Source organism: Eretmochelys imbricata, chromosome 3 (assembly GCF_965152235.1).
Source record: "Eretmochelys imbricata isolate rEreImb1 chromosome 3, rEreImb1.hap1, whole genome shotgun sequence".
NCBI lineage: Eukaryota > Metazoa > Chordata > Testudines > Cheloniidae > Eretmochelys > Eretmochelys imbricata.
Genome location: NC_135574.1, coordinates 13,174,065 through 13,187,560, shown reverse-complemented (window position 1 = coordinate 13,187,560; position 13,496 = coordinate 13,174,065). Strand labels below are relative to the sequence as shown.

General features: G+C 43.2%; 1 protein-coding gene across 1 annotated transcript in view; it reads left to right on the top strand.

Annotated features, from left to right (window-relative positions):
- Nucleotides 1-5,044, top strand: part of TFAP2D (transcription factor AP-2 delta) — a 54,324-nt gene extending 49,280 nt beyond the window's left edge. Inside the window, exon 8 of the mRNA XM_077811520.1 lies at nt 4,825-5,044. Within this exon, the coding sequence (XP_077667646.1) occupies nt 4,825-5,044 (220 nt within the window). The remainder of the gene's footprint in view (nt 1-4,824) is intronic.
- Nucleotides 5,045-13,496: the final 8,452 nt, after the last annotated feature.

The window sequence follows — 13,496 nt, the reverse complement described above, 5'->3', positions numbered from 1 at the left end:
TAAAACATGAGCTGCCATAATTGCATCATAACACTAGGCATGCCTGTAGGCAGGAATATATGCTGGGTGTACTAAAGCATAATGGTTATAACACATTGACCCTAAATAATTTCTTCCATGTGAAGATCTCAATGCATGGTACAAAACCCAGTTAATTTAGCCTTGCAATATTCCTGTGATATATTATTACCCCTATTTTGGAAAGGTGAAGTGACTTACTTAGAGGTCACACAAGGAGGAGGGCAGCAGACTTGTGAATACCTCAGACCAAGATTTCCAAACTCATCTGCTTGATTTTAGGCTCCTCAATCCATATTTCGGTACCTTAATAAAAGTGACTTGATTCAGAGATGTTGAGCCCCCCCGCCAGATTGTTTTGATGCCCAGCACCTCTGAGAACTTTTATTTCGGTACCTAAATGTGGATGCTATGGACCTGCAGTTAAATACTTTGCCCTGAGTCTTCTGTCTCCCAGCCCTGTGCTTTCAACATAGATCCATCCTTTCTCCTCTGACTGGAATCAACTTACTGCTGCTGGTAAAGGGAAATTATCCAAGCTTCCCAGCATTTTCAAAGGGTTAAAAAAAAATGGTGGGGCCAGGTGAATTACTGTGATAAAGAGTAAAGGACGTCTTCACTCAACCTTGCTGTACCTCATCAGTAGAACGGGGACAGTAAATTATACACAGTGGGGCTGGTCAAAAAATTGTCTTCAAACCTGTTTCTTTTGGAGGAAGGGAGGCTGGGTATTAGGGCGGTCGTGTGACCGGGGTGCATGATGGGAGATGTGATCCTGTGAGGGAGCCCAACCGATAGAGAAGAATGGGAGCATGAGACGCTTGATCTACAACTCCTGAGGTGGCATTTCAGAATCAAAATATTTCGGTTTTTGTTTTTCACTCAGAACATGATTTTTTCCACAGAAAAAGAAACCTTTTTCCAGTCAGCTCTAGTTATGATGCTGGCTTGTTTTGACGCCAGGTATACAGCTCTTTTTCTAGCCTGTCCCATGGTTTGCAGACAGGTGTTGTGTTTTACAGTTCTGTTCATTATTTGAGATCTGCCCACTTATATACACTGATGGGCTGCTGGTGAGCTGTGCCCTAGGTGCGTTCAATATAGTATTCCCTCTTTGCTCTTCATGATGTGACAGGCCATCTTAGTCACATGGTATTGTTTCTATTCTCTGACTGGATGACCGGAATGTTTAAAAACAGAGGGGGGCGGCTGGGCTTTAATAAATCACTTTCACACAATCCTTTGCACAAACGCATATTCTTACATATTCATGGGCCTTTGGCTTTCCTATAATCATGTGGAAAACAAACAATATGACAGTGCATACTGGCAACTCTCAGAGGAACTTCACGTCTTTCGCTTGAATATAAGCTAACAAATATTTCTTGTGTATTCCAGTGTACACAACCCTGGCCATTCCAAAATCATAAACCAGGCCCTGAAAGATCAAGAAAGTGGCTTAAAAATAATGAGCTTAACCCCCCATTCCTGACATTTGGGGTTCCTTTTATTTGCCTGCTGGTATCGCAGCCTTTAGGGTTTGTATTTTGGAGCTTTTCTTCGCAGTCATGAGGGCTTGAAACTTACACTATCAGAATGTAAATTGAGATCCTCTGTAATCACATGACTCCAGAAGTTTGGACTTTAAGGAAAATAGCAAATATCGCAAAAGATGGCAATATTGGTGTAAATATTAATCTTTTGTCCAGTGTGCCAGGCACTTTCAAAACATAAAAAAGGCACTGTCCCTGTCCTGAGAGGAAAAGACTCTACAGTATGAAAATAATTAGATTTGCCTCATTTATTATAACTAAAATGAAGGCCCAATGGGGCCTCCAGATATTATTATTCAGTAATTGTTAAGTAGTCATTGTTAATGTTTTTTCCCATCTGTAAAATGGGGGTAATGATGCTTACTACCTTTGAAAAGTGCTTTGAGATGTATGGTTGAAAAATGCTACATAGGCACTAGTTATTACTCTAGTATTGATGGGAACCCTCGGAAGACTGGGAGATTCAGATTCAAATGTCTAGGGACTTCTCCAAGGTGTCTGACTTACTGAACTCTCCACACTTCAGTCAGATATCTCAAAAGACCATGACTCTCCCTAAGATTTATGGTATTTCCTGCTTCTAGGAGAGGCAGAAAGACAAGCCTGTCTGAAGCGCAAGTGCCCTGTGTTTGGAACTTTTCCGCTGATCCCCACAAGGGTTGCCAACTTTCTGTTTGCAGAAAACTGAACATCCTTGCCCCGCCCCTTTCCCAAGGCCATGCCCTCACTCACTCCATCCCCCTCCCTCTGTTGCTCACTCTCCCCCACCCTTGTTCACTCGCACTGGGCTGGGGCAGAGGATTGGAATGTGGGGGGGGGCTCTGGGCTGAGGCAGGGAGTTAGGGTATCAGAGGGGGTATGGGCTCTGGGGTGTGGGCTCTAGGGTGTGGTCAGAGATGAGGGGTTTGGGGTGCAGGAGAGAGCTCCAACCTGGGGCATGGGGTTGGGCTACAGGAGCGGGTGAGGGCTCTGGCTGGGGGTGCAGGCTCTGGGATGGGGCCAGAGATGAGGGGTTTGGGATGCTGGAGGGGGTACGGGCTGGGGCAGGGGTTTGGGGTGCAGAATGGGGTATGGTCTCTGGGCTAGGGTGTGTGGGCTCTGGGGTGGGGCCAGAAATGAGGGGTTCAGGGTGCAGGAGGGGGATCTGGGCTGGGGCAGGGGGTTCAAGTGCAAGGGGGGGTGCAGGATGCGGGCTTCAGCTGGCGTTTACCTCATATGGCTCTCAGGAAGTTGCCAGCATCTCTCTGGCTCCTAAACAGAGGCACGACCAAGTGACTCTGCATGCTGCCCGTGCCTTCAGGCACCACCCCCTCAGGTCCCACTGGCCATGGTTCCTAGCCAAAGGGAGCCACTGAGCTGGTGCTGGGGACCATCCCGCCGCCTAGGAGCCAGAGGTAGATGCCAGCAGCTTCCCAGGAGCTGTGTAGGGAGCCTGCCTGCACTGCCGACCGCACTTTTAACAGCCCGGTCAGCACTGCTGACCGGAGCTGTGAGGATCCCTTTTAGACTGGGCTTTCCAGTCCAAAACTGAACACCCGGCAACCCTAATCCCCACTCAGCTTCCTCCAACTTCTTGGCAACAAGTTCTCACTTATTTCTAAAATGTGTGGTCAGGCTGGGGAGCCAAAATGCTGAGACTTGTCCTTGCTCTGCAGAATACAGAAGGTGCTTCCTGACAGAACTGCAGATGTTTTAGTGCATTAAACCACTCTCTCTAATCTCCACCACAGAGGGAATCCCCCATGATAGCCCATTGTTTTTTAGCTGAAGGGGTTAATGGCTCTCTGGTGCTTGTCAGTGCCATTCCTTAGCCAGCCAGAGGAGTCACCATCGAGCAGCAGGGAGCATTCACTTCCTGCAAGTGAAATTCACTGATTCAGTGTGCGTGTGTGTCCACCCCTAGGCCTGATCCACAGAGGATCTGAGTCTGTTACAGCCATGCTTACCAACTGTGGGTCTTTAGCTCAAGCTATAAGCACTTACGCCTTTTGCTTGTGAGGTCACTGGTTCAATCCTCTTTATTGTCCAAAACAGCAGCTATCCCATACACTGCCTCTTCAGTATTTCCCCGGCAGCAGGATTTTGCCTATTGTTATATAACAAAAGATATAAAATAAACCATAGAAGAGTGCTGCACCATTAATCTCAAAGCACTTTATCAACTATATCTGTGCAGCACCACTAAAATGTAGCCACTTTTGGGGTGCAGAGCAGGAGGAGCAGCAGAAAAAAGACTGTGTTATGATGTAACCCAGGCTTGGTGGGGTGCACTGTCCCCTTCTAGTAGCACATAGACTATCTAGAGATTAATGTGTCTGCTACAGCCTTAGCTAAGAGGCATGTGGCTTTTAGCTCATGCAGTAGAGCAGGGATCGGCAACTTTTGGCAGGTAGCCTGTCAGGGAAATCCGCTGGCGGGCCAGGACGGTTTGTTTACCTGCAGCGTCCGCAGGTTTGGCTGATGGCAGCTCCCACTGGCCGCGGTTTGCCATTCCAGGCCAATGGGGGCTGCAGGAAGCAGCGCGGGCCAAGGGACGTGCTGGCTGCCACTTCCCGCAGCTCCCATTGGCCTGGAATGGCAAACCGCGGCCAGTGGGAGCTGCCATCAGCCAAACCTGCGGACGCTGCAGGTAAACAAACCGTCCTGGCCTGCCAGCAGGTTTCCCTGACAGGCTGCGTGACAAAAGTTGCCGATCCCTGCAGTAGAGACTCATACAATAAGCTTCAGATGTCCCAGGTTTGATCCCAATTACCGGGGTCTGTCAGCGTTACAATAACACTAGGACAAACCTTTATCTTAACTAAAACTACCTTAGGATCTGTAATGCCTGTGCATAGCAATCAGGCCCTTGGGTTTTAATGGTCTCTTTTAATGGAACACTTAGCAAACTATACAGAATTTATTTAGTCTACCACAGAAAGATGTTATTAACCCTACTGTGATTAAAACCCAGCAATTCCAGTGAGCGTAGGGGACAGATTCTCAGCTAGCGTGAATTGGCATAGCCCCATTGAAGTCAATGGTGGTACATCCTCTGAGAAGCTGGCTCTAGGTGGTTCAGACCTGATCCTCCTACTGCAAAAAACACCCCCTTTGAAGTTGCATCAAGTCTGGTTTTCTTTTATTTCTTTCCTCCAAAGGCAATAAATATTTGAGGGGAAAAGTCTTGAATTTCATTACAAGACAATCAGTGCCCAGTAAACTCTTCAATATTTCTTTTCTTTCTGTCTCCCTGTCTCTCTCCCATGTATAGTTTGATCACTCACGGCTTTGGAACTCCTGCAATATGTGCTGCCCTAAGCACTTTCCAAACTGTTCTCAGTGAAATGCTGAACTACTTGGAAAAACACACATCGCACAAAAGCGGAGGAGCAGCAGAATCTGGCCAAGGACACGCCAACTTGGAGAAAACCCCCCTGAGGAAAACTTCAGAGGCTGCTGTGAAAGAGGGCAAAACAGAAAAGACAGACTAGCTACATCAAACAGAATCTATTTCCAGAGAGTCTTGCTGCTGATATTTTTCTTTTTTAAATATATATATCATTGCGGGTGATTTATCTCCAGTGGACCAAAAAACAAAAACAAAAACAAAAACAAAAAAAAAGGGAGAGGAAAAAAGAAAAAGATAAAAAAAACCTCTGAGAAAAGCAGTGTACAGTAAATTGTGTGATGAAATTGTCATCTTTTTATTTATGTTGCTCTAAATTATTATTTTGTGCACGTAGTGTTTGATCGTTCCCAGTGATACACGAACACTGTTTTTATAAGCACTTCCGGACTCAGATGAGGTGGCACGCGTGATTTGTCTGGGGCTAACTTGAAGCACTTCCTTGTCCGGCAGCAGAGTTAGGGATGGGGCAAGCACCAGAGTCGTGGGATAACACAGAGCTGGCATTATAACTTCGCCCATGTGACGGATAAAATGGAAAGAGTGCCTTCTTTGCCCCACCAAGCTGGCCCAATCAGCTGACCATCAGAAGACAGTATGGAAACTTGGAAAGGGGAAAGAGAAGAACCTTTATGTCCTGGGAAGAGTGGACCACTCAATAGTTGGGGTCCACAGCCCAGTGTGGGAATTTATGGTAAATCTGCATTGGAATTATGCCAAAGCAAGTGATTGTTCAAGAAGCAGCCCTGATGCCTCTCATGTGAAGGACATCACAGTCTAAAATGAAAGAGCCTTGATAATTTCAGCAAAAGCCCTAGTAACTGTAATCATTAGAGGTCAGATTAAACGATAGGCTTCTGTCCCTTATTCCTTATCGGCCCCTAGTATTGGCAGTTGAATTCCAAAACTGCAGTCAACCATATCTGGGTCTGTATTCAAATAGATTGATGCAGGTGGTTGGAGAGGTCTTTTGTTGTGCTTTGATTTTACGATGATTTTCTTTTCTTCAGTGGCTTGTTTCTGCAGCTTGATTGTCTTTAGCAATACATCTGGGACTCAGGAGGTTCCAAAAACACCCACTCACAGATCGGGGGGGGGGGGGAGGGGGAGTTGTTTTGTTCTTTTAAATCCCATTTCAAATAAATGATGTCTAGGGATAGATTGGTCTTGTCCACGGCAGCCAGAGATTTAAAGGCCTTGCTTACGTATTTCTAAAGCCTTACTTTACCACCTGCCACACTCATCATCTAAAATGGAGCCAGCCATAGCATCCTCCAGGCTCAACTCACTTCAAGCCAAAAGTGTCTCCGGTCTGATTCTACTTTGTCTTGTCTTGGGTTAGTTCCATCCAGCCAATTCATGCCAGAGGAGTTTTATTTCATTAGCTTATCACTTCTTTTTGGTTTCCATCATATCTCTTTATTGGGGAAGGAAAAATACTGTTGCACTTGCAAGAGTGCCTTGGCTGTAAGTAGATAGGACAACCAAACTGGGATTACAAAAATTGGCCTTCAGGAAGAGTTGAAGTGTTGAAGGAAGTGAGTCAATTGTGGCCCAGTCCTATTCCCACTGAAGCCAGTGGGAGTTATGCCATTAATTTCATTGGGAGCAGGATTCATAAATGTATTGAGAGCTGATTGAGTGTCAGGAAACCTACCAGCTGTTAAAGAGTCACTACTGAGTCAAATTTAGCCCTTTGCAGAAACAAAGATTTTTTATGTAAAATCTAAGACCTGTGCAAAAGTTTCCCTGAGATATTTTTTTTTTAAATTCCTGTGGAAACAGTTGTGAAAGAAAAACATTTTCATGCAATGTTTGCAGATCAGACAAGGCAGGATTATGTTAGAACATGAGAAACTTGAAAATGAAATTCACTAGCCACTGACTATAAGCAAAACAGAAACTCATTCATTGATTTTCATTCCCAAGCCGAGAGAAATACAAAAAATAATGAAATAAATAAGCAAAAATAAACAAAAAGCAAAACCTTAAGAGGTGTTAAGTGACTTGTGCCCAACCCAACTCCCCCAAACTATTGGGAGTTACAGGTGCTCAGTATTTCTCAGGACTTGGCCCCGGATTTTTTTTAAGATAACAGTATCCCCCTAATGTCAATTTCCTTTTTAAAAATATCTTCAGATTTACCACATTATGAAAGTTTAATGAAATTCAGCTGACAAATAAAAAGAGGCACATTCCCTAGCTCCAAAAAACTTGAATAAATTAATATTAGAACTCCTGGGGGTACGGGTGGGAAACAAGGGGGAAAAATAACATTTTTGCAATTTTTTTCATTAAAGTTTTGAATTATGACCATATTTGACAAGCTGTACAGCTTGTTCTATAAAATGGTGTGTGTGTGGGAGGGAGACTACAAATACATTCTCAATTTTTTCCCCATTATTTTCAAATGACAGTACAAATTTTGAAATACTTTCTACAAAGGCACCAAAGTATCTGTGGTCATGAATTCTGCCCAGACATTGCACTCAATTATAATATTGATCAAATATCTGAGCCAAGAAATAATGCTTACATGACCCTATTTCAAGTAACATGGTGTTCAATATACATTCTAATGTCTCTACAATCTTTACTCTTAAAATGCTTACATTTTCTGTTGGAGCTATGGAGGACATTGTCTGTATCTTGGGTTACTGTTCTACCCACTTAACATTAATAGAAATTGTGTGCTGTTTAAACCCCGGCATCCCACATTTATGCCCTATTGTCCACTAGAAGTTCTTAGAAAGGAATCACTTAACGCTGATCCAAAATGGTTTCAAGTCAATGAGATTCTTTTCATTTGTGGTCTTTCTTATAGCTCAGCTCATACTCCTATTTCTCTTCTTTGCTCCCCTGAAACCCTTTGAATGCAAAACACTTCAAAAGGCTGTTTGGGAACCTAATTGAAGCTCTTGTACTCTCTGTGTTTGCTTGTTTGTTCTCAGTCTTTTTCAATGGATTTATTTACTTTCTTTGGAGGGGAAAATATTTGTAAGTTCTGTTTAAATGGCTGGAATTTTCAAAGACATTGAGAGAATTAGATGCCAAAATACCTTTGGAATTCAATGGGATTTGAGCAACTAACTTCCTTAGGTTCCTTGAAAATCCCAGGCTAAATTCTTATCCACCCTACCTACACATGCACACAAACGTGTCCCCTCCTTTTCCTTTCTCAGGCCTTATCTATACAGAAAAGTTGCATCAATGTAATTGAACTGATTTAAAATCAGGCTAGTTACACCAGTGCAAACCCCTAATATAGATGCACTGAAATGGGTTTAAAACTTGCTTATGTCAGTTTAGCTTTTTGAGGGTTACCACTTAGGTTTCAAGCTTGCTACCAATGGAAAGCATGCCAATCCCAATTAATGAATTAGATCAGCTTGAATGATGGGCAATGGCTTGAAGTTAGATTCAAAGAAGTATCCAGAATGGTGGGTGTTTATCCAAAGTATATGCAAATATATGTGTACATTTCTGATCTAGAAATTAGGCCTGGAACAAGCTCTCTGATGACATATCCACGAATTCCTCACTCTACTCAGGTTAGAAACATCTTTCTCATGGCTGAAATCCAAGGCAAAAAAAATGAACCACAGGTTTTTTTTAACCCCCCAGAATAGATTTGTGGCTCAAGTTTTGTGTGAATATTTGGATCAGGTCTTATTTAATTGAACCAGGCCACCCAGCCTTTGACATTTCTGCAGCTCTGTTAGCAACTGCTCTCACTGACAACACTATTAAGAATGCTTTGCACTTATACGGCATCTTCCATCCAAGGTGCTCTATAAAGCTTTATTAAGTAAGCCTCAGAAACCCCAAGATGTGGTAAGTAAATGAGTATAATTCTCCTTTTGACACAGAGATTAAGGGCCAGATATTACTACTCTTACTTTGGTTCAGTAGCAGCTTACTCTATGAGTAGTCCCGTTGACTAATAGCGATGACCTTACTGATGGAATTAGGGTATTATTCATTGGGAGCAAGGGGATCCAAACCTGGCCCTAAATCACTTGCCCAAGGTCAGCCAGTAAATCAGTGGCAGAACTGAGAATAAAACCCTGTAGTCCACACTTTCAGCCCTTGCTCTAAACACTAGACCTGAGTGTTCTCATGTAGCACCCCATAATGTTATTAAGAGATACAAATGCACATTAAGGAGAGAGTAACGTATTCCCTTTACACAGCAGGTAGAGAGAGAATTAGTGGAATTCCTACACACTTGTTGCAGTGAGCCCAGCAGATGAATGGTCATGACTCTACCAGTTAAAGTTCAAAGATCCAGAGAAACTTGTTCTTGATGTTGTAATGCTAGCAAGCAAATTGCTGCAGCTTTAGTACCTACCTCCTTGCAGGTGTCACTCAATTGTTTTGATGGAGTGACACCAAGAATGAATTTGGCCCCTAGCTTTCCCCCCTTCTCCCCATAGGTGAACTCCAAATATCCATTAGGAAAAGACTGTCAGCTCTCCAAACCCGACAAGGCATCCGTTCTTTGAAGATTCTCGTCCATTTTTTGCTAAAAGATATGGCAACCTGATAATGTATAGTCCTCCCAAATCATAGGCTTTTGTGTAAATATTGTCCCTGCTTGTCTCTTCCTTTTGAAATTGACTCACTGGAACAGCTGACACTTGACCAAGGAAATGGCATTTTTATTTCCTGATAGTTCATTGTCTCTGAACGCTTTTTCTAATCATGTTAGACATTTTTTGGTCTTACAAATCATCAATCCAAAAGGGCTGATGATTAATTCCCTGAGAATCTGACTTTCTTTTATCCTTCAGAGAGGCAATTCGGCTGCTCTAATTATTTACTTTAAAGGAAGAGAAAAAAACAGTATTAATAGACGATCCAACCTTGCAACACAAAGGAAAATCAATGACAATAATTATACGGGACTGTAATTATAATCATATCCTCTCCTCTGCCCCCATTACAGATTCTACAAGACTCAAAATATAGTTGATTGGGAGGGAGAAGAATATTATTTCAGTTTTCTTTGCCAAGTGAAGGTCACATTGAAAGAACCGACCTTTTTTATTGCTGTTATTTTTTAAAATTTTATTTAATTTGTATGATGAACTCCATTCTGTACAGCAGCTGTTGTGATTGTATTAAATGTGACTGTGCACTTGGTCACAAACAAGCAATGTCCTATTTATTGTTTGGGGATTAGGTTTTAGTTTTCTCCTTCAATTTAATTTTATTTTATTTATAATTCAGTGGTAAAGAACATAATCTTTTATATTTCTATTTCCTATATGACCTATCCGTTTTACATGAGTCTCTTTAGATAACAACCACATTCAACAGAACATATCACGGCAATAAAATCTATGTTGATTTAACCTGATGTCTGGCGCTGGAAAATAATTTCTGCCTATGAAGACAGATTAAAGATTTAACTGTAGGACCATGTGACAGCAACCAGCATTATTATATTATGCACTTATATTGTAGTAGTACCGAGAGGGTTCCCCAGCTAATAATGAGACCCCATTGTGCTAGACACGGTACATACATGCAGTAAAAGACAATACTTGCCTTGAAAAGCTGACAATCTAGATAGATGAAGCAGACAAAGTGCAGGTGAGAGAATGGAAGTATCATATGCCCATTTTACAGATGGAAAACTGAGGGCCAGAGAGATTAAGCAATTTGCTCATGGTTATGTAAGAAGTCTGTGATAATACCAAGAGCTGAACTTAGATCTCGTGAGTCCAAAGCCAGTGCCTTAGGGCCATGACTATCCTTTGTCTATGGCAGAATCTCAGAAGGTCTGAAATTCAAATTCTGTTTTGGGTGGTAATCAAAAGGAAGGATTAGTAATGGGCACAAACTGCAAAACTCCAGTTCGGATTCAGGTCCAGGGTTCTGGGAAGCATTCAGATCCAGCATTGGCATTCTTCCCATTATAGAAATAAGGAGTAGCCACAAAAGTTTGTTTCTAGATTTAAATCCCAACTTCTTGGATGTTTTAGTTAAGCTTAACTCTAGCTCAGATGTTTATCTTAATTATTCAGAGCACTTGGGTCTGCAAAGTTTTGTTGGATATCTCACAAGGAAAGGCTTTCCATTGCCTGGACATAGTGTTTCTAGCCTGGTTGGGAACATGGTATGAACTATCTTTTCTGCAGTGTTTCAGTACTTCCAGCAGTGGCCATGTGGAGGTGCATAAAAATGAAAGACAATAAGGAAATTTCAAGTTTCAGAATTGTCAAAAGTTATGTCTTCAGGTCATGTCTTGCAGGTGCCTCACTTACCTCATATGTCATTCTCTGGGTGACAGCAATCCTGTGGTCTGATTCTGGGATATGGGGTACAGCTCTCCAGCTGTGTCTCTTGGCAAGTCCACCTCACTCCAGGAATATAAAGCAGTCCAAACAAAAAGGAAATACTTCTGCAGCCCTCAAATGTTTGGGCCCCCTTCCTTGCGTAAGGGAGAGGGAAGCAGGCTTTCAGGCCTCCTGAGCTCCCACACTTTTGTGTAGCAGGGAAGGAGAGGCCGCAGGGGTGGTGCAGCTGGAGAGCACCCCGTCCTCGCCCAGCAGCTGTAGCTTCTGTCCCAAGGGGCTAGGCCCAGCTCCCCACTACAAGCATTGCGATTCTGTGCGCTAGGTTGCAACGCCACTCAGGATTGGTGCATTTGCTCCATCTATAGAAGGGTGGACACACCAAACATGAGTGACAGTGTGACTCCAGAAACTAGGTCACAACGACAATCAAATTTGGCCCCTCTATCCCTCTATCTCCTTCTGTGGAGAGGCAGACCCGCCAAGCCTGGGGGGCAGTGACCTTGTGGGCAATGACTGGAGCGGGAAGCCAGGCTCACAGGCGACACTGTTGTGCAGGTCACAGACTTTACTAAGGTTTCAGAGGAACAGCCGTGTTAGTCTGTATTCGCAAAAAGAAAAGGAGTACCTGTGGCACCTTAGAGACTAACCAATTTATTTGAGCATAAGCTTTCGCGAGCTACAGCTCACTTCATCGGATGCATACTGTGGAAAGTGTAGAAGATCTTTTTATACAAAGCATGAAAAAATACCTCCTCCCAGCCCACTCTCCTGCTGGTAATAGCTTATCTAAAGTGATCACTCTCCTTACAATTTATTAAAATTCACAATTACCATGAACACCATGACTTCTGTGCCAAAATCATAGCCTTGCTAATGAATGATGAATATTATGATTCACTGGGAAATACCACTTCTGTAGTCTAACTGCTTTCCTCCATGATCAGTTCTGTGAGTCCCTGCCCTTTGGTATGTACCAGAGACTCAGAAGATCAGTGGGAAATTCATTGCTGGTGTGAGTTCAATGCAGTTACACCAGGGATGAGCTCAGCTCATTAATTTCACATTGGGGTGTAAGTCATCCTCCCTATCTACAGGAAAACAAGAACAACAAGAGAGATTTGCAGGCAGATTTGCAAAGCGCATGTTCACTTTTACATGCATTAAATGCCAATGTACAGAAATAACCTCTGATTTGTACACATGTGCCTGTTTGTGTGTGTGCAAAGTAGAAGGGGAGGGGTCATCCATCTGCATCATAATTGGCCTCTGAGCAAACAAGGTGCATACAAATATGTGCATTCTGCTTTGTGTATGCACTGTTTGAAATTCTAGCAGCTGGTTTCTGGGGGCCTGATCCAAAGCCCAGTGAAGCTAAAGGGAGTCTTTGTTATGACATGATGGAAGCCACCAGAATAACACATGAAAATGTTTTGTCATGGACCAGCAGCAGCATCAAAGTGCAGAGCACATATGAGGCCTTAGACCAGATAAGTAATAAAACACAACAGGGAACCTGATCCTATGAAAAGCACCCTCAGCTCCCAATCTAATGGGCATTCAGGATGATCAGACATTATCAGGATTGAGCCAAGCAGATATAAGGTAAAATCCTGCCCCCATGGAAATCAATGGCAAAACTCCCATTGCCTTCAGTGGGGCCAATATTTCACCCACAATGTACAGAGATATCAACACAGTTCGGGAACCTAGCTAGGCTCGAGGCCTATGGTTTTGTGATGTACCTATCTTTGAATTGGTGATATACCACGAGTGGAGACATCCCCTCCGGATTCCTGAACACTCCTTTGAAAGAACCAAAGAAAAGACTGGCCCAAGATCATCCATCCCAGGTTACAGCCTCTGCCCAGGGTATGATGGGACAATACTTTGGCAGCTCAGCGAGCTGTGTGTGACTGCACAGTCTGTGCAGACATGATCAATGAATCTCTTAGCTAAGTACATTAACATTAAATATCATTACAGCCTATCACTACTGAGTCCCAGGGCTTTCATTTAAGGCCCGTCCATTAACTGGGAATATAACAATCTCATCACTGAAGTAGCTCCTCTTTTCTATTTAATGTTTCAATGTATAGTTTTCATGTCCTAGACAGCATTGGGGGAGGGATAGCTCAGTGGTTTGAGCATTGGCCTGCTAAACTCAGGGTTGTGAGCTCAATCCTTGATGGGGCCGTTTAGGACTCTGGGCCAAAAATTGGGGATTGGTCCTGC